This window comes from Juglans microcarpa x Juglans regia, chromosome 7S (genome assembly GCF_004785595.1).
Source record: "Juglans microcarpa x Juglans regia isolate MS1-56 chromosome 7S, Jm3101_v1.0, whole genome shotgun sequence".
Lineage (NCBI taxonomy): Eukaryota > Viridiplantae > Streptophyta > Magnoliopsida > Fagales > Juglandaceae > Juglans > Juglans microcarpa x Juglans regia.
The window spans coordinates 4135825-4160480 of NC_054607.1; the positions used below are offsets into that span (position 1 = coordinate 4135825).

The 24656-nt window shown below is 34.9% G+C and overlaps 3 protein-coding genes and 1 pseudogene across 4 annotated transcripts; 2 read left to right on the plus strand and 2 right to left on the minus strand.

Moving 5' to 3' along the window:
- Positions 1-1521: 1521 nt before the first annotated feature.
- On the plus strand, positions 1522-4901 carry LOC121240745 (annotated as a pseudogene).
- Positions 4902-5311: 410 nt separating this feature from the next.
- Positions 5312-9568, minus strand: LOC121240743 (chloroplast envelope quinone oxidoreductase homolog). The gene is made up of 4 exons (XM_041138282.1): positions 9350-9568; positions 7437-7578; positions 7229-7320; positions 5312-6068 (listed from the first exon to the last, which is right to left on the minus strand). The coding sequence occupies exons 1-4, from the start codon at positions 9434-9436 to the stop codon at positions 5379-5381; spliced, it is 1011 nt and encodes a 336-aa protein (XP_040994216.1). The 5' UTR covers positions 9437-9568; the 3' UTR covers positions 5312-5378.
- A 4156-nt stretch (positions 9569-13724) lies between these two features.
- On the plus strand, positions 13725-19739 carry LOC121241147 (protein FAM133-like). Of its 2 annotated transcripts, XM_041138791.1 has the most exons (6): positions 13725-13995; positions 14418-14653; positions 14741-15261; positions 17385-18249; positions 18702-19398; positions 19491-19739. In XM_041138791.1, exons 3-5 carry the CDS (start codon positions 15184-15186, stop codon positions 18875-18877), a joined length of 1119 nt encoding a protein of 372 aa, XP_040994725.1. In that variant the 5' UTR covers positions 13725-13995; positions 14418-14653; positions 14741-15183; the 3' UTR covers positions 18878-19398; positions 19491-19739. The 2 variants fall into 2 exon arrangements, with proteins under 2 accessions (XP_040994725.1, XP_040994723.1); XM_041138789.1 differs by having other exon boundaries at positions 13725-14659.
- A 625-nt stretch (positions 19740-20364) lies between these two features.
- LOC121241226 (GTP cyclohydrolase 1-like) lies at positions 20365-24117 on the minus strand. The gene is made up of 2 exons (XM_041138911.1): positions 23113-24117; positions 20365-21953 (listed from the first exon to the last, which is right to left on the minus strand). Exons 1-2 carry the CDS (start codon positions 23324-23326, stop codon positions 20761-20763), a joined length of 1407 nt encoding a protein of 468 aa, XP_040994845.1. The 5' UTR covers positions 23327-24117; the 3' UTR covers positions 20365-20760.
- Between the last annotated feature and the right edge of the window lie 539 nt (positions 24118-24656).

The following is a 24656-nucleotide window of genomic DNA, read 5'->3' on the forward strand; positions in this document are numbered from 1 at the left end:
GTGGAATAAAGGATTTGAGCTAAGCGGCAACTCAAGCTTTATTTATTTATTTTTTTATTTAAAAGTAAGTTCAATTTATCAAATTTATTATCAATTTTTAAATCAAAATAAGAGAATAGTTTTACTATATACAAGTCGGTGGCTTATCACAAAACTTATAGTGTAATTGATTACAATTTTTAAAAAAATTAAAATATCAATCATTTTTAAATTATGAAAAGTATCTACATATATATAAAATATAAGATTTATAAATATATTTCTTCCAAAAAAAGTGTTTTATTACACTCAAATCGATGTAGTATAACACCAAGAACTGTGAGTAATAATTAACACGGCCATTCAATTATTATAAGGAAAATATTAAAAATACTTAAGAAAAACTTATAAAAAAAATTATTTTATCAGACATTAAAAGTCATAAAATTTAAATTTAAAAAAAATTAATAAAACGAGTCTTATAAATAAAAATATAAATATATATAACATTACTCTTTTTTTCTTTAATTATCCAAATTAAACTTTTAGCTTTTGAATGAATAGAAACTTTACTAGATTAAGAACATTCACAATGAATTTTGTAAAATATAATTTTCTCTAAAATATAAAGAAATACAGTTAAAAGTCCATTCCAATGGATCATTTATTCTATTTCTATTTTCCATTCAGCTATAATAAATCTGTTACATGTAATGGTTACTCTTCATTTATTTAAATAATTTTTTGTTATTTCTCTCTCATTTCATCATCTTTCTTTTTTATCTCATTTTCATTTTAGCTCTTTTTCATTTTAGCACTTTATCACTTTTGCACAACTCCCACTCCCTTATCTCTTATTTACTCTTTAACAATCTGTTTATATCGTCTTTGACTTTTATGCATGTATAAGTTTTGTTGTTAATAATAAAGGCAGATGTTTTTTTATTGTTTTACTCTATTTTTTAAGTAATTTAAAATATTACATTATATACAAAGAAATATTACAAATATTAAAATATATGATGTACGATAAAGAATATAATATTTAAAATAAATAAAAAATATTAAAAAATAAATATTTAAATAATATAGAAAATAAATAAATAAGCTCATATAATGGATTATAAAAGTTAATATGCAAAATAAAAATTAATTAAAAAAAAAAAAAAAAGAGAGTTTTGGTGATGCATTATAACCTGAAAGGTAGATTTTGCTGTGTCCTATATGCGTTGCAAGTTGCAACCTGCAAAACATCGGAAGCGTTGCATTGCATGCTTCTGTTTCCCTTGGCTGCAGATACACTTTGTTAGAACTGGTACGGATGTGACGTTGAGGCTGGACCATGAGTAAAAACTTTCAAGTAAATCTCAGTCATCTTCAAGTAAATTTGAAGGGATTAACGGAGAAATGATGCCTCTATATATTCCGCCCACTCTCCAAGTTTTCTCGTCCCATTTACATCCTCTCTCTCTCTCTCTCTCTCTCTCGCTAACTATATATCTAAGTGTACAGAGACACAAAGGGACACAAATACCGTCAAAGCTTTCATCCGTGAGTATGACAGGAAAGCTTATGAAAGCGGTTCAATACTTTGGCTAAGGGGGAAGAGCTGCTGGTTTGAAGGTTATTTTCATATTTATATTCGTCTTTTTTCTCTATATTACCTGCGGTCTGGATTGAAGACCCGTTTCTATGTTCTTTTTGTTTTCGTTCCAAATCCCTCTCGCTCATGTGCTAAAGTTGGAGCTTGAGATCAAAATATTTTGGCGATGAATTAGGACGTTTTTGTTTTCTCTTCGACATATTAGTAACTAAGTGAAACTACAGTTCTTGTTTTGAAAGTTTTCATTTGAAACTTACAATTAATTTGGGTTGTCAAGGTTAAAAATAAAAAGTAAAGCAATTGCGTAGTCTGGTTATTGTAGCGATGGAGCTTCTATATCTACTATCTTGTATGTTTAAAACAAAAGGAAATAATATTGTGATAAGTGTTAGGAACTAAAAGAGCAAAGTAAAATAAATGCAGAATCAATCACACACTACACGAGATTTATGTAGTTCAGCAACATGCCTATTCACAAAGCTATAGATAATTTTATTCAAATGATACATATACAATGCGGCAGCTTTACAAGATCAGTTTAATACAATATATAGGAAATCTTAATTGAGAAATACTAAAGCCACACATGGGGATCCCGACAGTTTATTTATTTTTTACATAGTAATTAAGAAAATGTTTTGAGATAAATCCTCTCCATTTGAGATATGATAAAACGTGTTACTTTCTGAACTGTCCACATAAAACTTGTTTGGGGTACAGGCTTTCCAGAATTGCAATACTCTTCAAAATCGTTGAAGCAGCTTTGATATTCGAGATTGTGATGGTTGATACATTGGTGAAAGGGAAAAAAAATCTTCTTTTGGGGAGAACAACACAGAAAACTGATTGCCCATGATACAATTGATCTTTCTTGCAGCTTTGTTCGTTAATGTTTCCTTTTCCTTCATGCTTTCTAATGTTTCATTTCTCACACTGTTTACACTGCAAATCTGAATCGACTATGCGTTTTGGGTTGCTAACATTGTATAATTTGGGATTTTCTTTTTGCATTTGCTTCTTGCTTTACAAAGCTATAATGTCAAAAGTCATTGACATTACAGTAGAAACTCTGTATGTATCTGCTTAACAAATTATTATAAAGAAACATAATTTTCATTTTTCTTGTAGCATGTTGAGGTTCCAGTTCCCACTCCAGAAAAGGATGAGCTCTTGCTAAAAGTGGAAGCAACTAGTCTAAATGCAGTGGATTGGAAAATTCAGAAAGGCAAAATCAGGCCTTTCTTACCTCGCAAGTTCCCTTACATACCTGGTAATTCTTCATTGTTCTTTGCTTTCTATTAACAAAACTTTACGTGATGCCTTATTTCACCTAAGGAACAAATTTTAATACACATATATATTTAATATGACTACATCAACGTGCAAATAGTTCAATGATACTATTGAATTGAATTTTTTGTGGATGGTTGCTTGTTGCAAACTTTTGGGAAGTGTCATTTTTCCCTTTCTTGCTGATCATATTCTTTGGCAGAATAGTTTTGGATGTGGCAGGAGAGGTCGTAGAGGTTGGAGCAGGGGTAAAAAGATTCAAAGCTGGGGACAAAGTCATAGCTTCGCTTTACTTTTCTGTGAGTATTAATTGTTATTCCTTCAGTTTTATACTTTCCTGCTATTAACTTGGATATTCCTCATGCTCTCTGTTTGTATGATTGATGACGACGAATAATTTTAAAACGGAGTTTTTTTTTCTTCCTCTTATTCAACTTCTGTGGAAATCAGATGTACTTAATAGCTTCCCCCGCCCCCTCTCCTCCCCAGAAGTTTGGATAACTCTTAACAGAATCAAGCCCTTTGTGAAATTTAGAAATTCCTTCCATCCTGTTATTTTGTTTAATGATTGTAGAGCCTTTCCCACTTGGTACTACATGACTTTGACATGGTATATAGGAACAAAACAATAATGATGTGGTGGCATGGAAAATTAAGTGTTGGATATGCAAACTGCTGGAAAAAAAACAGCAACTTTTATCAATGGTGCTAATGTGAGATACCGCACGTGTGAGTTATTAAATTAGTGTACCAGAATGAAACTCAGACCAAATTTAGAAACAAGTGATCCTTGATTAGTTCACTAGGTAAGTAGCACATTCTGGTGACTCTGGTTTGTAATGTAAGTTGGTCTGGGCATTCATCGAATATATCCATTTTAGAAACTACTTCTGAGCTTAGGATACATATAGTGCTTATCCAGCACTTTCCAAGCCGCACTCATCATTGTCCTTATTTTATGTTCTATCCTTGCTTTAGATATGGCATGGCATGATTTTTTGATGATTTAGATATGGCATGGCATGATTTTTTGATGAGGTGGGACAATTGTATATAGCAACTCCAGATCCATTCCAGTTGTGATAATACTCAGAATTGAGTTATTTCTAAAACCCTCATCCATTTTTCCTGTTGTTGTGTTATATATCTCGACAGTATGGAGGTGGACTAGCTGAGTTTGTTGTGGCTAAGGAGAGGCTGACAGTTTCTAGGCCACCCGAAGTTTCAGCAGCTGATGGTGCTGGCTTACCTATAGCTGGTATAACAGCTCTCCAGGTTCTCACCCAATCTGCTGGGATGAAGCTTGACAAAAGCGGCCAACAGGTAAACATTCTAGTCACTGCCGCCTCAAGTGGTGTGGGTCTCTACGCGGTTCAGCTGGCAAAGCTTGGAAACACACATGTAACTGCCACTTGTGGGGCCCGCAACCTTGACTTTGTTAAGCACTTAGGGGCTGATGAGGTTCTCGACTACAAGACCCCAGATGGGGCGGCTCTGAAGAGCCCATCTGGTCGAAAATATGATTTTGTGATCCACTGTGCAACAGGCATTCCTTGGTCAACTTTTGATCCCAATCTGAGTCCAAATGGAAAGGTCTTTGATATAACTCCCAGCTCTAGTGGTCTACTGACTTTTGCTCTAAAGAAAGTCACCTTCTCCAAGAAGCAGCTTTTGCCGATGTTTGCAACTATCAATACTGAGAGCCTGGATGATCTTGTTAAGTTAGTGAAGGAAGGTAAACTTAAGACTGCAATTGACTCAAGGCATTCCCTGAGCAAGGCTGAAGATGCGTGGGCTAAGTGCGTTGATTGCCATGCTACTGGAAAGATCATTGTGGAGCCTTGAGAGTGGATATAATATCCTGAGAGTTGTTAGATCTTATATGTACTTGATAGGGTTGTGTATCGGTAAATAAAACCATGTATATGTAGTTGAATGGGGTGTTTGGCCTGATATTGTCAAACATAAATGCAATGCAGATTGCTGAGTGTTTGCAGCTGCAATATAAAATACGTTGCATTGATTGAAACAGGGTCGTTTGTAATATAAAGCATTCGGAACTTAGAATGCCTTGGTAATCTATAGGCTTTGAAGAAGCCTTTTGTTTACAAGAACCGAGTAGGAAGGGTTGCCAGCCGAGTCACACAGTACTTGCACTCAATTCATCCAAGCCATTATTTGTAATTTTATAATTAGATTTTGTTAAAGTATTCATAAAGATAGGAGGAAACATGTTCTTAATACAAATATGGATTGTTTGAATCTTTATGAATATTGTACTTTTATATATTTATATATGCGGAATTCTACTCATCAGCCATTATTCACTCCCACACCCCCACACCTACAGCTTTTTCATAGGGTGTTAGAGTGTTTTTCATAGAGTGAGTGTTTTTCATAGGGTGTGAGGTAGTGAATAGTGACAGAGAAAATTTTTCATAAAGTAAACAATGTTTCTCATTTAATTACATCAAGATCAGCAATTCCAGGTCCCATTATATTTACTTTAAGGCTCAACAATAATCTTCCCAGTGGCATGGCCGTCAATACTCTTAGCCCAAGCCCCTTCAGCCTTGGCCAAGGGATATTTTGAGTCAATCACTGTCTTGAGCTTCCCTTCCTTGACCAGGTTAACAAGATAAAGGAGGTTCTCACCCTTTGGAAACAAGATCAGTGGCACCAGCTGCTTCTTGGAGAAAGTAAGTTTCTTCAGGGCAAATGTGATGAGGGAACTAGGAGCAGGAGTAATATCAATCACCTTTCCAGTTGGGCTCAAATTAGGTTCAAAAGTAGACCAAGGAATGCCGGTTGCACAATGAATAACTGCATCATATTTTCGACCAGATGGGCTCTTTAGAGCTGCCCCATCTGGGGTCTTGTAGTCAAGAACCTCATCAGCCCCTAATCTCTTGACAAGATTAATGTTGCGGGCACCACAAGTAGCAGTCACATGTGCATTTCCCAGCTTAGCCAGTTGAACCGCGTAGTGGCCCACTCCACCTGAAGCAGCAGTTATCAGAATGTTTGCCTTCTTGTCACTTCCATCAAGCTTGATGCCAGCAGATTGAGTGAGAGCCTGGTGAGCTGTCAATCCTGCAACCGGGAGACCGACGACATTGGCTGCTGAAACTCCAGGTGGTCTTGCAACTGTCAAGCTTTCCTTGGTCACAGCAAACTCCGCCAGTCCACCGCCATTCTGTCATTAATGCAAGAACCACTACAGACATTAGACTATTAAGACAGTAGATACTAAAAGTTCGATACAAGTTATTTAGATAATACATCCTATCAACCTGGTGAGTATCTAACATCCTTATCCATAAAATAGTAATTGGCATGAAATTATGGCGTTCATGACAACTGGAATGATCATATCATTTTGTATTACTATTGCACCCCAGCAAATACATGAATTTAAAGCATGCATTGGATTAGAGCATGGTATGGACCTTGCTAGTTCAAATGGTGCCATGTCATCTGATCAGGTTGATTCTATAACCCAACAGAAATATAAAACTCAACAATTGGCTGGGATACTAGCTTATTAGTCATTTGGTCAATCTAGTCTCGTCTTAATAAAATTGCTTGTAGTGCAAACTTTCAAGTACAGACCAAGATCAAGACAACAAAACTAGTGTTTTTCTAGGGCATAAATGCATGTGTATCATGCTTACGGCAAAGTCCTGCCCTAACATCACAATTCATGGTCCCTGAATCCAAAAAAATGTGAGGTCAGGTTATTCCTAGAGCAAAATAATAATGTTTAAACTTATATGAAAGTATACAACCATGCATGAGCTCAAGCATATGCTACCATGAAGAAACATGGGAAGTAGTAAAATACTGATGTGAATGAAAAGAGGAAACCATAGTACTCCTTACATTGAAATGCAAGTCATCATTAATGCTGCGAGGAGTTTCATTAGATAATCTATAACTTTTAAAGAACTTCCAAATTACTCGAATTTCTGCTTCAGTGAATACATACTAATATTCTCAAATCATTCATGAAACGCTTTAGTTCCCATAAGAATTCACCAGCTGGAATGAGCAATTGACAATCAAGTGTATGCCATTATATTGACTTTGTAATTAGCAAGAGTGATAACAAAACCGATGTAATGGTGTACCTTTGATATGTAGGGCCTAGATATCTTTTAGATTTCTGGTACCCTAAAAACAATCATAAGTCACAGTCACCAGATTTCTCTTAATATGACGATAGAAATAACCAATCATTGGAATCTCTTTTTAGTCCTCTGGTTGTTCTTTCCCAAGACAGAGGACCCGAAGTGTTAAAAGTTTCAAATTAAGCTAACCCAGGAACAAACCAAAAGAGTATATACAAGATACTACCCTGGGGTTAGTCATAGCTACAATTTTATCACCAACTTTGAAGTTTTTGGCTCCCGGTCCAACCTCTATAACCTCACCTGCCACATCAGAAGCTGTTCCAACAAGGAAGGAAAACGTTCATTGTTACATGACAACCATCAAATCATTTTTTCAGCCACAAAAGGAGTGGGGAAGAGAATGTTCCATGGGAAAAGCAAAATTCATTTACCTGGTATGTGAGGGAACTTGCTAGGAAGAAAAGGCCGCAGCATGCCTTTCTGAACTTTCCAATCAAATGGATTGAGACTAGCTGCTTCTACTCTCAACAAGACCTCATCTTTATTGGGAGTGGGAACTGGCACTTCAACATGCTGCAAACAAGCATGAAATTTATAGAAAAGTCATTTGAAGAAGCCATAGGATCCTAATAATATAATGTCAGTGGCTTCATTTTGTACAGAAAACACAGAGAAAAGACAGCTCTCAGTCATCACTATACAGCATAAACCTAATTTAAAACTTCCAATTCAGACAGAAATAACTAGCAGAATTTAATGGCTCCCTCTCTATCTCCTATCCGAAGATTTCAGTAAATCAAACAGTTACATAATGGAAGATCCAGATAGTCACATACCAACATATATGGAAGAACATCAAAAGGGTTTGGGGGGATTCTCTCTACTTATCCTATATGAGGTGGGCAACAAGACCAATATCTGGTTTTGGTGTGATGCATGGTGTGAAATCAGCCTCCGAAAGTGCCTTCTTGAAGGTGTTTAACATATCCAGCCATTTGCAATTCTCCAATGATAGTCAACAGTGGAACATTACTTTCATTATTAGATCATTCCATGATTGGGAAGTGGACCTGTTCTCTTTGTTCTACAACTTCTTGTAAACTTTTTGGTTGAATGGAGGTAGTAAGGATAAAATATGGGGCTCCGGTTCAAAAGGTGGATGTTTGAAGTTAGTACCTACTATCAGGCTTGACCGTCCTCCTTTTTCTTGGAAAAGCCTTTGGAAAAACATGACTCCTTCACGGATGGCTTTTTTTATAGAGTAATGATACCCACACAACACATTTCACATAATGAGATTTTGGTAAAATGATGTTACTTTTACAAGTTAGTTTACAAAAATAACCTTCATTTTAAAATATTATTGTGTAAAATGTTGTGAAAAGTGATGTGTTAATCATTTTTCTTTTTTGTATAGACAACTTCTTCAGAGAAAATCTTAAACTAGGATAACATGAAGAAGAGGTGTGCCATATGGATTGGTGTTGCATGAAAACAGTAGAGAAATCAACCGATCATCTTCGGCTTCATTATGCTGTGGCTGGAGCCTTGTGGGTGTTGCATGTGCAAGGCTTGGGTGTGCAAGCCTTTTTGAAAAAAGTTGACCCACTATAAAAAAGTAGTTTTTCCGGAAGGCTGGTGGAGCCCGGTTTTTTCAAAAGGCTTGTTCAAATCATTATTGTTTCGTTCTCGGATGAGTGGTGCAAGAGTTTGAAACTTTTGTGCTTAAAGCACTCGATAGCGGCTCAAATCAACCATCTTTTTTCTTCTTTCCTCTACTTTGTATATCCAATTCTGTTATTGTTTTTCCTTTCAACCCTACGTGGTTGCTCTCTCTTGTATACTTCTGTGTATTATAATTGCACTCTTTTGCGCTTTTTAATAAATATTGAATTACAGGTTGAAAAAAGTGTTTGTCTCAAGGCACCTATTATTCTAAAAAAATTTATATATCCTGGAACCTGTAACCATTAAAATAGCAAAATTTCCCCACGCAGTGGAAAATCCAAATGCCCTATAACTTGAAGTTTTTCCACTTCAACATAGCACATGAATCAACATGGATAAGAAAAAATTGCATAAGGCCATCAAATGGGTAATTACCCCTAAAACCCATTTTTGAATCTTATCAAAACTTCGTCTTTTTTAGTACATCCTGACCCTTCCAAATCTGGAGAATCTTTACAGGCCCCAGAAACATTTAACAAACCAGAAGCAAATGGTAAAAGACGAGCTTTGGGTTTCTACAAGCAGAGTTTGAAGAAAAATAACTAAGAATACCAAGAAAATACTGGAGATCAAGCAGAATATGGTAGAAAATGAGGAAAACGAAATAGAATAAAACCTGTAAGCCATCTGGTCCGCCACCGTAGGCATTATACTGAACTGCCTTCATTAGCTTCCCTGCCATTTTGATAGGATCAAGAGACATGTCCGCAGCTCAAAGGATTAAAGACTTAAAGAGTGGGTGCGAGGTCCAGGAAAACAAGTGTGGAAATGCAAGGGAGGTGTGGCTCTATGGCAACCATTAGCGAGAGAGCGTCTGAAATTGTGCGATTTTGCCCGCCACATGAATATCCCATTATATCTATCAACCTCTTGTTTCTTTCTTTCGATGTACTACAATAGGACGACGTGATGTTCCACAACAGACGTTAGTGATTTTCCGGGAAATATCTTCGTAGCATACCAAATTTTATATGAGTAATGTTAGATAGGTGTGTGCATGTATCGTGTAATTTTTTTAATAAAGAGTAAGATATATTATTAAAAATTATTTTTTTATCATTTAAATATCATATTTATTTATTTTTTTAAAATGATTGTACAACACTTACACTTTTCACGATTGTAAATATTATTTTTCATTTTAGATAGCCAAGTAAAATCGATAAAATAAATACTGTTTATATAAAAATATTTTTTTAACTGACATGATTTAATATGATATGTTAAATTGTAAAATAGATTTAATATATTATATAGAGTCACGTCAATTTGTAAATTTATTTTTATAAAATATCTTTATGACTATAGCATTTCTATAAATACAAGAATTATATTTTATAGTATTTATTAAACATTTAATTCATTGAGCAATTATAAATAATCTAAAATCCATTTCATGCATTTTACCTCTCTCATTTTATGGCATAGAATTCTATCCAAAGTTTAAGAAATTTAAATCCAATTATTATGTATATATGAATGGCTGTAATAAAATATATTGATATTTCTATTACATTTATCAGTGAAAAATAATTTATTTGACTGTATCATAACATAACAGTTGTACAATTTTAATATTATTATTATTTTAAAATTTGAAAAAATTGAATTGTTTATTATATTTTGTGTAAAAATTTGAAAAAATTGTAATAATAAAATGAGATGAGATAAAATGAGGCGAGATAATTTCTGTATCCAAATGAACCCTAATATGCACTCCAAATATGCACATTAGTGTAAATAAGTTTTTTTTCTTTTTCATTTAAGCATTTTTTAAACATCCTTGATCATTAAGAAAAAAAATTAAAAAAATACAAATTCACTAATAGTCATTTTCTTAACTATTAAAAAAAAATGAAAATATATGAATGATCATATTTGGTGAAAACATTTGAGAGTCACATTCGCATTTTCATTTAAAAAATTATTAGTATAATTTCTTTTTTATTTTTTATTATAAGATAAGTGATTGAACATGTTTTGAGTATCCACCTATTTTTTTTCTATTTTTTATGCGTTTCAATTTTTTTTTTTTTTAAGTTTTTTCTATTATCAATTTAACTTTAGGTTTGGATTGTGCACGATAACACATTTTAGAAATTCTACATAAAGTATTACACCGTACAATTCCACTTAATTAATATGTAATTTATCATTTTTATCATTTTATCTTAATGCTTAAATATGTGTGTGTTTGAATAGAATAGCAAAAGTGACAAATCACATATTAGTTAGATAAATGTGTATGGTGTAAAAATTTCTTGTAGCATTTATCTTCTTTTGGCATGTGATATATGTTTGTTGGGTGAGAATTAATGATAAAAATAATGTTAGATATAGTCATAAAATGTATAAGTATGGCACACTCTCTTTGAAAAAGAGTGATCCATAATTAAAAATAATAACTTTTTATACAGGTCTCATATTTATCTAATTTTTTTAAAAAGGGTACACGATACATAAACACTATGATTGTATTTAATATTTTTCGATGTTGAATGATAAACTATTTTTCCCTACAAATAGAATATATTGTTGATTAATTTTGGAATAGAATAATGCTTTCTAAAATCCTAATAATCTACAGTCAAGGAAGCTTCAAAACTCACATGACAAGTGAGGTCAAGACTCAAGACTCAAGAGAATGATTTCAAAAAGCATAACAATTAGTTGAAGCGGAAACAAATCTACACCTTTGTGAGTTTTAGAGAGAGAGACTCTTCATTCTTTCTAGAAACTACCACTAAATCAAAACCTACGCAGAGGGGGAGGAGTTTCGGCTCCCTCCTCCATTCTTCATCCCTTCTCCATATACTCTTTAGTTTTATTCTTTATTTTTTTGTTTTCATTTTTAGGGCTAAGCATGGCAAAAGGTTGATCTATTGCTCTCGGGCGTCCGGCGACCACCACATGCCCAACCGCAGGTTTTCGAAGGCGCCGATTCTTTAGATGGGTGAAGAATTTTGCCGAACATCACTGCACGTGAGCCACATGTATGGTCCAAAGTAGACGCGCGAAATCCACACGCTACCGCTAAGGGTGCGACTTTTCTAGGTCCAAGGCCACCGGTTATTTCAGACTTGACTGACCGTTATACTCCCAGAGTGGCGCGTGACTTTCATGTGCCATCACAATCACTTTATTTATCTTTTTTTTCTCAAAAGTTGAAAATACGATTCTATGTCTTTCCAAGATATAATTCGTTTTTTTCATGTATCTTTAATTTCTGTTATGTCTTTTGTTTTATAAATAAAAATAAAAAATACATAGTTTCTTAGACTTTTGTCCATAAAGTGTGCCATCTACTCCGTCTTAGACAGAATATGGGATTTGTAAACTCTATCTTGGACAAAGTTGTCATGTCTCTCAAACGGTTGTCTGTAGAGCTTTACAACATGGATTAGACCATGTCAGTCACAGTTGTGTACTGGCGAGTTATTAATGTTGTAGCTGACTTGTTATGTATGTTTTAGGTCAAAGTTATAATATCTTTATTAATGAATGTAGTATGTTTTATAAAAAAAAAAAAAAGGATTTCAATATAAACATAAAAAAAGAAAAAGAAAAAGAAAATAAGTATCAAATCTTTTTTTTCGAACGATCAGCTTACTATTTTTAATTTTATATGAAATAAATCGGCAGTCTTATAAAATGGAAACTAATTTTTATTACAATGGAATGGTTGTATTAATTATTAATAAAATGAGTTGTATGATTATCGTTACTATTTTTCCCTAATATCAACTTAATCAAAATGCATAATAAAATAAAGAGAAATACTTTAATCACAAATAGATTTACAGTATATTGAATTGTAAAATTATTTTTATTATAAAATAAATCTAACGAATCACATGAACTCGTATCAAATTGTGAGTTTATGTAATTTTTTTTTTTTTTTTAATGTCTATAACACTTCTCGTTTCGTGGTCAAATTTGCCACAATGTAACTCACTATAACTAGAAAAAACTATTACTCATTAGAAAGCAGTTTCAAAGTAGTAATAAAACCCTATTCGAACAATTTTAATGATAAAAGAGTGATCGAAACCTTACTTTCACATAATTATTAGATAATTAAAAATAAAAATTTTAAATAAAATATACAAATTAATATTATTTAATGTGTGATGGCATGTCTGCTTCACGAAAAAATAAAGGATAATTCTAGAGCACCGTTGGGGCTCCCGTTGGGCTCTAGTATGTGTCTTTTTTAGTTATTTTTTTATATAGATTTTTTTTTTAAATTTTAAATATTTTTTAAAAATAAAAAAATTCACAATTTTTTTATTTTACTTCATGATTAAGAAAGTATTTTTTAATATTTTTTTTACTTTTTGATTAAAAAAATATTTTGTAATGATGTTCTAAATTTATTTCATTTTTTAAAAATATTTAAAAGTGTTTAAAAAATTTATGTAAAAAATAATTTAAAAAAACACATGCTAGAGCCAGCGGGAGCCCCAAGCGATGGCTCTAGTATTGTCTAAAAATAAATTTTACAATTCAAATGTATAATATAAAATCACATCAATTTTAAATTTTTTTTACAGAAATCTATTTGAAGATCAGATATTTTCATTATTATTATATGTAATTATGTATCAGGTAGTCATGTATAATAATAAATAATTTGAGAAATTATGTTGTTATTATTATTTTTATTCATTATCGATAATGAATAATTCTATGCATAAATTATTATTTATTTTCATATTATATATCTATAGTTTTTTTTTACAATATTTTTTATAAGATGTGAGATGTGAAATAATGAATAATAAGTAAATAGATGAATTTTTTATCGATAATTACTAAAAAAATTTCAAAAAACAAAACTTTATCTGCACATTATTTCGTATCTGATCCTCATTCTATCCGTCCAGTCTGTATTTTGTTTAAAAAAATAAAAATAAAAATAAAATACTAAATAGTAATACCCACTGCATAATTTATGAAGGAATTCAAATACCTAATCTCTCTCTCTCTCTCAATGTCCCCTATAAATACTCACCTCGGCCGCCGAATCGTTTCTCCGTTTCCTATCATTGGGGGGTGTGGGGTCTTTCTGCTGAGAGAACTCCTTCAAGAAAGCAGAGAGAGAAAGAGAGACTCCTCTCGTCCTTAATCAAACCCCCAAGAATTGAAGATCTGAATTAACTTTGTACTCTGATAGGATCACACGTATAGAAACACAGAGAAAGAAAGAGAGAGAGAGAGAGAGAGAGAGAGAGAGAGAGATACAGACACTTCGATTTGATTGTATCTCTCTTTTCCTTTATTTTCTTTTCTTTTTCTGCTTTTTTTTCTTTCCATCTGTGGGAATAAGATATTCTCCTCATTCTCCTTGTGCAATGTCTGCATCCTGCCCACCACTGTCATAAAAGAAACCCTCAGATTTCCTTTCTTGTTTCTCTCATTTTTTTCTCGGGAGTTTTTCTTCTTCTCCAACATTAAAAGCACTTAATTTTAATTCTAGAACGCTTGGTTTTAAATGATTGGTATTTCTTTTTTGCATTTGGGATATTGAAGTTAGGGTTTTCTTTTTCTTTTTTGTTTTTTTCCTCTTCTTCTTGTAAGTGGGTATTGTGCTTGACATTTTTGGTGGTTGGACTTTCTAGGGTTTGGTTACGTCTTCAGTGGGAGAAAACCTAATTCTGTTCATTTTAATAAAATATTATTAGGCCTACCGATGGAGGATTAGAGATTGTATATACAAGGACAGGACTTATATTGTACAGCTTGGTTTCAATTGTTGCTGGAAGCGGGAAGTGTGGGTTTAGTGGCTTTTATTCTGAGTTTGAACATTGAATCTGCAAGATTGGATATTGAGGATTGCGTCTAAACACGAACCAATAGATGCCTTGAGTTATATATTCTTCATGGTTTTGAGGAATTGTGAATTCATCTCTATTTCAAGGTCGTGGTTAGTGTTCCATTTGTTATATATAGGTTATCAATCTTTATTTAGGAAATGCTCCTGATACTGGTTTTTGGTGATGGGTAGGTGATTGTATTTTATTGGCCTAGTGGGAAAGACAGGTCGACTGATTGGGAATTGCTAAATTTGTCGACAAACCCGTTCGAGTGGACGGATCTTGATCAAATATAATCTGGCTAGAGACAGTTGAGCTGATTCAGTATTTATTACAGTAGAGTTTTGGGCTTTTGAGTCTAGCGATTACTTTTGTCTTGGGGGTTTGATTACTTCGTGGAGTCAGAGAAGTTCTATTGTTATAGAGGACAGAAACATATTTTTGGTCTGCAATGGTGATTTTGAAGGGTCAAGAAAGAGCTTTTTTAAGCTGGAAATGAGTGCAGGGTCATGTTGCATGGACAGGAGCCTAGTTTCTGCTTCGTTCCTTTGTTTGAAAAACAGTCCTGGAAACTAGGAGAAGCATTTTTTGCTGGCAAAAGTATACTATATTTTGGTTTCAAGGATCGCATGCAATGTCTCGCTGCTTTCCATTTCCACCTCCAGGATATGAAAAGAGGGCTAGAATTGATGATACAGACCTATTAACGAAGGTTTATATATCATCTTTTCTATTAACTGCCGTTGTTAGCTTGAGTTAGGTTCATTCCTCCTTAGCTCTTGCTTATTTGACTTTTATGCGTTCATGTCTGTACTGAATTGTATGATGGTATCAATGCGCTTTGACATAGGAAACTTTGAATCTTTTACCAATATGTATAGTGGAGGAAGTTTTAAGGGGATTATGGAAATACATAAAAAATTTCTGAAGACCAATTTGGAATCTGACTGGTTTAGGAAGAACAATCTTGCTTGGTTAAGCATAAACTAAAGGGTAACTTCAAGATCTTACAAATGTATCCATCTTCTTCGGAGATATGCTACCGTTGCAACATATTTAGGACCACATTTCACCAGACAATGTTTGGAAGTCCTCGTGTGTTCCATATAGGCTGGCCATCAGTGTGCATACCATTTTTTCTAACTCTTGCTTACTAATGGCTTCTCTGATGTCTATTCCTCCTTCCTGGACTGCATTATATGTTGTAACTTCGAAGTGTTTGAAGTGCTCTTCTCAATCGGAAAATAGGAAAACAAGTGTGCTGGGGCAGGACCTGTATGGTTAATATGAATAGGCATAGCCCAAGTACACAAGATGGTATGCAAAAGGTAACACCTATTTAGGAAGAATGTATAGTTAGACATGCATCCAGCGCTCATGTCTAGATAGGGTAGACCAAAACATATGTTTACATCGCGATGAGTTCCCTACAGCCATGTCTGACCCCACTTGTAATATGGTTGGGAAAAGGGTTGGGTTAAAGGTCAGGAGAAACTTATAAAATTGCTCGATAATTTTCTTAAGTTTTCGTTGTCTTTACAGGCTTGTTCAAGGAAAGGTGGGCAAGACAGGAGAACTTTGAATATACCTAACTTCAGCCTTCTAAGAGTCTCATTTGGTATATATCTCACAAGTATTGAGATCAGCTCTACTGGTGTCCATTTTTTAAAGGGAGAAGAATTTGCAAAAGATATAATGATAAAACTTTATAATTGTTCATTCAAGGCTTTCTTGTCAGTGAAAATCTGAACAACTTAACAAGATTCTGACTGGAGATGGACTTAAAAAGTACAGAATAGACTCAAACTTTGATACCATAAATCTTAAAATTTGCCAGAATACATAGGAATGCGGAATTTCAAGATGGAACCCCATAGTTCATGCATAGACCACTGGCTCAAGGAGAAAAAAAGACCACTGAAAGTTTGTGCATATGGCATCATCTTACTACTGAAGTTGGATTTGAAAATCTTTAATATGTTCATCAGGTTGTTTTTTTATTCTTCCATTAATGTTAGGTTATCGTGAACCTACTGGAGTTGATTTGAAATTTGATGGCAATGACCAACATCATTATATTCACAAAATATTTTTTTAATGTACTAAGAGCATTATGTTGTGTCAATATTGCTTGAAGTCTTGACATATAGATATCCCCCCCTCCCGGCCCACCACACACACGTGTTTATATTGAGAACTGTTTGACATCCTAACTAGGATAGCTGGTTTACATTAGTACTTGGGGGAATGCCTGCAATTAATATTAATGATGATCTGCATACCACTGGTCTCCATTGTTCATCATAGTTCTTTGTAGACTTAAAAAGCTTTGAAAATAATTTCAAGTATACTTATTATATAGGTTGGGAGCTCAGTTGATAGCATTTCCCTACTTATCATATGTTGATCGATCGCATGATAGCTCATGTTTGTGCCTGCAATGGGTTGGTCCTACAGAAAGCATGAGATAAACCAACTTTGTCTAGCTTTTAGCCTTTTCTTCTTCCTGTTCTTCAATAAAATGAAATTAAGTAGAGAAAGCAAAGTGATAGGGAGCATCGTGCATTTCTTTTATAGGACAAAAATGGGCAAAGACAAAGTAATGGCTATTACTGACATTTCATGGAAAGACATCCACAGTGCAAGCATTATTGACAAATTTTATGTTGTGCCAGAAATGGATATTTTTTCCTTGTTATCTGCAATCAGATTCTTGTTTTTAATGCTTTAATAATTCTTATGTTCTACTTGGATGGCTCTTTACCTATCCTGGTTGGTTTTGTATAATTTTTCCTTTTTACTCTAGTTTTTTACCTAATTAGATTTTTATTTCAGGAGAAGCGCAAGGAGAAAAAGCATAAAAAGGATAAGAAGGGCAGCAGAAAGAGAGAAGGTAAAGAGAAGGACAATGAGAGAAATAAAGAAAAACATAGTGACAAGAAAGACCGAAAGCAAAAGCACAAAGACAAGTACAGGGATAAAGATAAAGTGAAAAACCTGACTTCAGATGAGAAGAGTGTTGCAGGGCAACCAGAGAGCTATAAAGGAGAGAGGCCTGTTCACAATCTGCCAAATGGTGAGATTAAACATGTGCAGGAGTTGGCCAGGAGAATCAAGGATGAAGAAAGAGCAACCGAAAATCAAATGGTTCAGAAGATTACTGTTACAGGCCAAAGGAAATCTGAATTTCCGAGCAGAGTGGTGGAGGGCAATGTTGCCCATTGGGACGAAGGAAAAAGGAAAACTAAGGAAGAGAAAGAAAATGGCAAGAAGGCCAATGGACAAAGAAACCATGTTGATACAAAAAGTTTGGAGAATGGAATTGATGAAAACTTGTCTGTTCTGCATCACAGGAAAGTTGAAGGGATTGCAAAGCCAATGGAGAAGAATGTTGAGAAGTTAAAGGATGGGAAAGAGAAGAACAAGCACAAGAAAAGTAAGGGTGATAAACCTAGGGATAAAGATCGAGAAAAGAAAAGCAAATTAAAGGATAAGAACAGAACAAAAGAAAAGAAAAGGGATGAGAAAGTGAAGGAGATAAGTGAACAGAGTAAACAGCTGCCTAAATTGGAAGACAACGACTCCCTCGATTCATGCAATGCTAAGCCATCAGACCTTCCAGGAATGATGGGGAAGAGTTCTTTTGGTGAGGCAAATCTTGGAAAACGTAAGGAGCTTGTTAAAAATGGGCTTACACTTGGTGAGTCCTGTCCCATATCATACAATTGTCATACTGCAGGACTTCTATTTTGTCTGGTGATTAGAATTACAAATTTGTCCCCCCAATGATGATAACAGAGACTTTATAGTACTTACATGGTCCTGTAAACACCCATTATTTGCGGGCTACTGGCGGTATATGTTTCTAATCCTAAGGCAGGTTTGGGGGGTGAGATGAGCATTTTGTGTTTTGTTTGAGAGTTTAAACTATTGTGTTTTAATATTATTATTGTTTTGAGATTTGAAAATGGTGAATTAAGATTTGAAAAAGTTAAATTGTTTATTATATTTTGTATGAGGATTTGAAAAATGTGTAATGATGAGATAGTATAGTCATATAATTTTAATTTTTTTTTCCCGGTTGATCTTTTCTAGGAGATAAATTCTTTTGGTTCTAGCTTTTTGTATCTTACTCTTTTAAGTTTTTCACAGACAATGGTATTCGGCCTCAAAAGTTGCTGAGACCCGTCTGCTCCTCTCATCCTATCCTGAAAAATGGAAGGAAGTTGGAACCATGCCAAACTACTAGTCAGGTAACATGTGAGAGGCAAGGGGTACCAATAATCTTCTGCTGGACATCAAGGAGCACAAGAGTAATGGTTTGGTAGAGCTGCAAAGACCTAATGCATGTTCAACGAGGTCTTCATTTACCCTAAAAGTCTATGAGAATAGTGAAGCATCTACAAAACCACCTTTGGTTGGGACACAAAGTCCAGATGCAGGGTCAATAAGCCCATCTCCTCCTGTACAAGTTCATAATAATGGTGGAGCACCTACAAAATCACCACATTCGGACTCCAAGTACCTGATTCAGATACTTTCTATACCGAAAATGGAAGAGTGGTCTGATATTGGTGACCAGGAATGGCTGTTTGGCGGCAATTGGCTACAATCAGAGAAACCAAGGGCAGGCTCTCCTCGAGGCTCTCTTCAGGTTGAAGAGGCACAACATGTGTGGGCAGAATCTTTGCAGATAAGGTCTGCTGATGTTTATGCTCTGCCATATGTCATTCCATATTAATCGATGTTGGTTGAATATGACTTGGACTTTGATCGCCCCTTAGTGAGGTTCCTACTCCAAAGGGCTCTTTGCGGATGTGTTATAGCATATGGGTTCTGGTGTTCATTGGTATATATATGCATATTGTTGTGATATTTATTGCATCAAGTAATGGTCTCCTGACTTTTTCAACACTAACAGTTTTTGTTGTATGTTTTCAGCTTGTGCTTGCTTATGAGAACTGCCTTCAGATTTCTTTTGGAAGAGACGTCACCCAAGTGTGCTGGGGAGAGGAATATGTCAATATGAAATGCTTCTATGAAAGTTTTGTTACCTTAGAGCTTGGAAATTTAATACAAGTGCGAATTGCAAGGTTTCCATGGCTCTCTATCTATCTATATCGGGATTTCTTTGTAATTGTAGCACTTCTATTTAAGATATAGGTTGAAGAAAATAGGCAATTTTGGTCATTTGAGAATTTTCTTGCAGTTATACAAACAATATTGGCAATTTAGGTAACTATCAATACACAGTAACGGAGACAAATTACACCGAGGAAATGAAAAGGGAAAAAATAAATAAAATCCTAACATGTTATGGTGTTGCTTAATCAAACACTAGGGATTGCCCGCTTGGTTTATTTTTTGAGATGAGATGAGATGAGTTGAGTTGAAATGAATGTTAAAAGTTGAATAAAATATTATTAGAATATATTTTTTTAATATTATTTTTGTTTTGAAATTTGACAAAAATTAAATTATTTATTTTATTTTGTGTGAAAATTAAAAAAAATTGTAATGATTAGATGAAATGAGTTGAGTTGAGATGAATGCAAAAAACAAACCAACGTCGTCCCCACGAAACAGATCCATCTGAAGATGTAGCTCTATTGATTTTCGACCATTTGCTGACAAATAGAGTATAGCTTGAAATTGGTTGTGTATTCTGTTTCTCTGGCGGTATGCTATATAGACTGTTACATCGCACACTTCGTGCCCCCTCCATTTTTGGTCTTAACGCTTAGGAGGAGAAATATGCCATTATTTCATTCCCATGCTTCAAAATGAGCCTTACATGCAAACTGAGGCAATAGTCTTCACATCAGTAATGTGTTTGATGTCTCAATAAATAAGCTTGGAAATAGAGTTTTTCTTGTCTAATGAGTTGAATCGTTCCAGGGTTCTCTTCCTGAAAGGAATTCTACAAAATATTTATAATGGGAACAAGGACTTGAATTGCCCTTGATAATTATCTTCTGAAGGGTCTATGCAAAGAACTTTAATGTGGAAAAATACAATAAAATTGAAGTGTCAATTCTCTCAACCAACACAACTTAAGAAATACGGTTTGTCTTCAAGTCTTTTAGAAGATCCATCACAACTTATCAGTGTCATGCCCGCACCACTGCAATTGCAAAAACCACCCAGAAAGGCAAATGAATGACAGGACCTAGAGACAAAAAAAAAAAAGGCATTTGAGAAGTTAGAATCATCATTCTTCAGTAGTAGAACTGTTTGGAATACTCTGCAAAAACATAGCCCTCGCAGCAGGATCAGTCAAAAATTGACCCAATACGGCGATTGTAGCTGTACTACTTCCAAATTTCTCAATTCCCCTAGAGATCATACAGGTATGGTTAGCCTCGACAACTACCATTACATCTCCGCCAAACAGTGATGAAACAGTCTCTGCAATCTGCCTGGTGAGTCTTTCCTGTACTTGAAGCTTGAAACCATAAAAATGTACTATTGACTGTAACAGGGATTTTCCAATGGGATTGAATCCTTCAGTGCCAAAGTATCCTATATGCACGACACCATGAAAAGGAAGTAAATGATGTTCACACTGAGACCAGAACGACAAATTCAGCTCAGAATGGATCTGTTTTTCGCACCGGGTGACTTCCCCATTAGTTTTTAGGAATTCTGTCTTCCCACAGACAAAGGCATTCAGCTTCATCTCCAATTTACTATTTTGGAAGTTCATCAGCCACTTCACAAAACGACAAGGAGTTGCTAAAAGCTCTTTCCTCAATGGGTCCTCGCCCAGAGACCTCAAAATCGAAGCTACTGCAGCAACCATACCAGGATTGGCTGGTCCATTGCTGGAGGAAGTTTTCTCGCCCGAGGAAGATTGGGAAGGGCACCAACATTGATAATTTGATTCTCTTCTATGGGCTTTCTCCAAATCTATGCCTCTAAATTTCAAAAGACCCAAAAAATCACCCCAAGATTCTGCATTTTCATTTTCAAATAACCCTGAACCTGAACAGACCTGAAGCTTTACCCATCCTTGGTGATTGGAATCGAGAAAAACAGATTCCAAGTTAGGGAAGTGGATGTGAAAACATTGGAGAATGACAGCAACACCTGCCGGTTTGATAGCATGATGCAAAGCTGAACAAACTTCGTCTGCTAGACGCTGTGGGTCTTGAAGTCGTTTCGCAAATACATCAGCTACTCGGGAAAGCTTACTTAAACCTACAACTCGTTGACCAGAAGGGACATAACCCACATGACACCTCACCTGGAATGGAAGCAAGCACGATTCACAGTATGAGAAGAGGTCAAGATCTCGAACAATCACAAGTCCACCCACACCTCCAGCATGACCAACTCCACTATCCAGACCAGCTTCAGGGAATAAAGCACCCTGGACAATTTCTTTCACCTTTTGTCTATAACCTAAAAACAGTTACAAAGATGTAATATTAAGGAATAGAATTAGAAATAAATCGCTCACCCTGCAATTCATCTTAATTTTATATGAAACAGGGACAAAGCTAGTATGAATCCTGAGTGGTCCACAGGCCCCCAAAAGCCCTTATGTTCATAGAATGAGTATCCCTTCATTGCTAGCATCAGAAGAAAGGTGATTAAGGAAAGGTACATCGGCTTGAGGGGAAGTCAAAATGCAAGCATGTAACAATTTTTAAGCGGAAATAGCATCTACCAGATAAATAATACAAGCGGCCTAGAAATGACAATATTATACATTTGCTCACCCAAATAATAAAGCATGAGCATTCTAGGCTGGCATGCACCAAAGAAATAATAAGCACCTTGTAGCAATCCAGTTAATTCCCTTCTGTTGGGAAGAAGTCGTGAAGAAAAGCTGAATAGAGAGGCAAGAAATAATATGAATTTTTGGGTGGGATAATGTTGTAGAATACGGTATAACTTTCTTCTTTAATAAATAATAAAATTCTTATTTAAAAATAAAGGAAAAAAATCATACACGATTAGTGGATAAGGGAACATAAAATTGACCCCAATTTGATTGGGATTAGGTTTAGTTGAGTTGAATTGAGTCGCCTATATGACTATCTGTAAAGGATTTTTGAGGTAAAAAAAATCCGTACAAGAATAAACCGAGAGCATACGGCCAAAAGGAACATAAATAAAAATGCATGCCTGTATTCGTTGAGGACGGCAACAAAGCATGAAAGTGCATAGACTCCTATCACCATTTCCCAAAGTCCAACATTTTTCAGTAACAAACAGACAAAGACAGCAATCATTTAGGTATCAACATGCAAAGTTTAAATTATTAGTGTTGAAGATGCTAATCGTTGACAATCTATGATTATTATACACAAGCCTCCCAACTACACTAATCCTAAGAAACTAAACTAAGACAAGCCTGTCTAAATCAGCCCAACAACAAAACTGACAAATAAACCTATTCATATAGTTCATTACACGGGATAATACGTCAAAATGAGAAGATCCAAGAGAAATAAAACAGGGAAAATAAAATTATCTTTACTACTGGAATTAATTAATTATCAGTTGTGAATATAGACACAGTTAAACAATGTGAAGGCAAAAGAAAAAAAAGCACCTCTAGTTCCTTCTCGAAGGGCCTTGGCAACGCGAAGAGGGGTCTTCTTGATACCTTCTCTGTCAACATCCTCCCCTAAACCCTGCAACAAAATTTTTACAGCGTCCTTAATGGCTAGAGTCTCTGGCTCTTCATCAAATCCCAGCTCAATACAACCCGGTTTCACTTCATTCTCAAGTTCCAAATCGAAGTGTCCCTGATCCAAAGCGCCCATTGATAGACCACAAATAACACAAACCCAGATACCAAATTTCAACAAACGAACTGAAATAAATCTTCCCAGCAACCAATAGTCCGTAATGAACCAGGAAGAAAATTCAAAACCGGATGCACCCAGATGAAGAACAAGAGCGAAACTAAAAAGGGTCACAAAACACCAAAAGGAGACGTATAAATCAATCAACAATTTGAATTTGGGGCACCAAGAATATAAATCAAACCCGCCAAAAAAAAAAAAAAACCAAAACCCAATAAAGAACCAATAAGAATACTCAAAATGTAAGCCTATCCGTATAAAAAAATTCAAAACGTAGCAGACATCTGGATTCGAATTACCACTTCAAGTTGCTACCCGTATAAAATAACTCCAATAAATAAAGAATATCCAAAACCTAAGATTAAGAAAGATGTGGGGGTGGGTTGGGGGGGTGGGGAATGATAGATGGATGCAAGTTGCAACTGGGAAGAGAAACGTAGGGTTGCCGTTGATCGTTGGAATGTGTGGATTCTTAGATTTCTCTCATCGAGATGCGGCCCCACCTACACCCACAAGAACATTCGCTGTGTTTTGTTACTTTGTACGGGAGCGCAGGATCAGGGGCCGACTAGGAAAATCGCTTTCGCTTTCCTTATTTTCTTCTGGTTCCGCTCTGATCTCAGATGTGGGTTGGCGGTTTGGATTTGGACGCAGAGAAAAAGGGCAAATTGTGGTGGGACCCAACTACCAACAAAGCAGTAGGGAAGAGAATAGTACCGTCCACCCAAACCCACCGCCAGGCACCTAGGGGAAGGACGATGCGGAAAAAGGAATATTATATATCTATATATTTTACTCCGTACATATAGGCTTTTGCCCGCACATCTCGCATTAAGGTTGTCATCGGCGAGTGAGGTATTTTTAAGTATTTTGTAAATAGTAATAAAAAATAATAATAAAATATTAAATAATAATGAATATTAATAAAAAATAGTTAAAAATAATAATAAAATAATAAATAAAAGTGGGTTATTTTAAGACTATTTAAAGTAACTATACTAGGAATAAATCGATTCGATTCTACTATCGGAGGCTTATTGCTTATTGCTTGGTTTTTTATACTGCGCAAGTCTTTGCATCCTACGAATCACAGGCAAGGAGAGAGGTCAAATGATAGGGATAAACTTGTTCTAAATGGACGGGCTAGGACACAGTTTATATCGTGCAAGTCTTTGCAGTTTGTAAGATTTTGCCAATGAGACTGGGTTCCATTTTATAAGATTTCGACTATAGAGTTCGTGTCTCGGATGTATCTAGTATGTGTCTCTTTTCGTTAAAATTCTTTGTT

What these genes read in the sequence shown, in the direction of transcription:
- LOC121240743 (XM_041138282.1), bottom strand. Translation starts at nt 9,436, where the DNA reads ATGTCTCTTGATCCTATCAAAATGGCAGGGAAGCTAATGAAGGCAGTT. An exon ending in GCGGACCAGATGGCTTACAG is followed by an intron (nt 7,579 to 9,349) that starts GTTTTATTCTAT and finishes GCTTGTTTGCAG; the next exon opens with CATGTTGAAGTGCCAGTTCC. An exon ending in TAGCTATGACTAACCCCAGG is followed by an intron (nt 6,069 to 7,228) that starts GTAGTATCTTGT and finishes CATTAATGACAG; the next exon opens with AATGGCGGTGGACTGGCGGA.
- LOC121241147 (XM_041138789.1), top strand. Translation starts at nt 15,184, where the DNA reads ATGTCTCGCTGCTTTCCATTTCCACCTCCAGGATATGAAAAGAGGGCT. An exon ending in ATACAGACCTATTAACGAAG is followed by an intron (nt 15,262 to 17,384) that starts GTTTATATATCA and finishes TTTTTATTTCAG; the next exon opens with GAGAAGCGCAAGGAGAAAAA. An exon ending in TAAAAATGGGCTTACACTTG is followed by an intron (nt 18,250 to 18,701) that starts GTGAGTCCTGTC and finishes AGTTTTTCACAG; the next exon opens with ACAATGGTATTCGGCCTCAA.
- LOC121241226 (XM_041138911.1), bottom strand. Translation starts at nt 23,326, where the DNA reads ATGGGCGCTTTGGATCAGGGACACTTCGATTTGGAACTTGAGAATGAA. An exon ending in CCTTCGAGAAGGAACTAGAG is followed by an intron (nt 21,954 to 23,112) that starts GTGCTTTTTTTT and finishes AACTGTTTTTAG; the next exon opens with GTTATAGACAAAAGGTGAAA.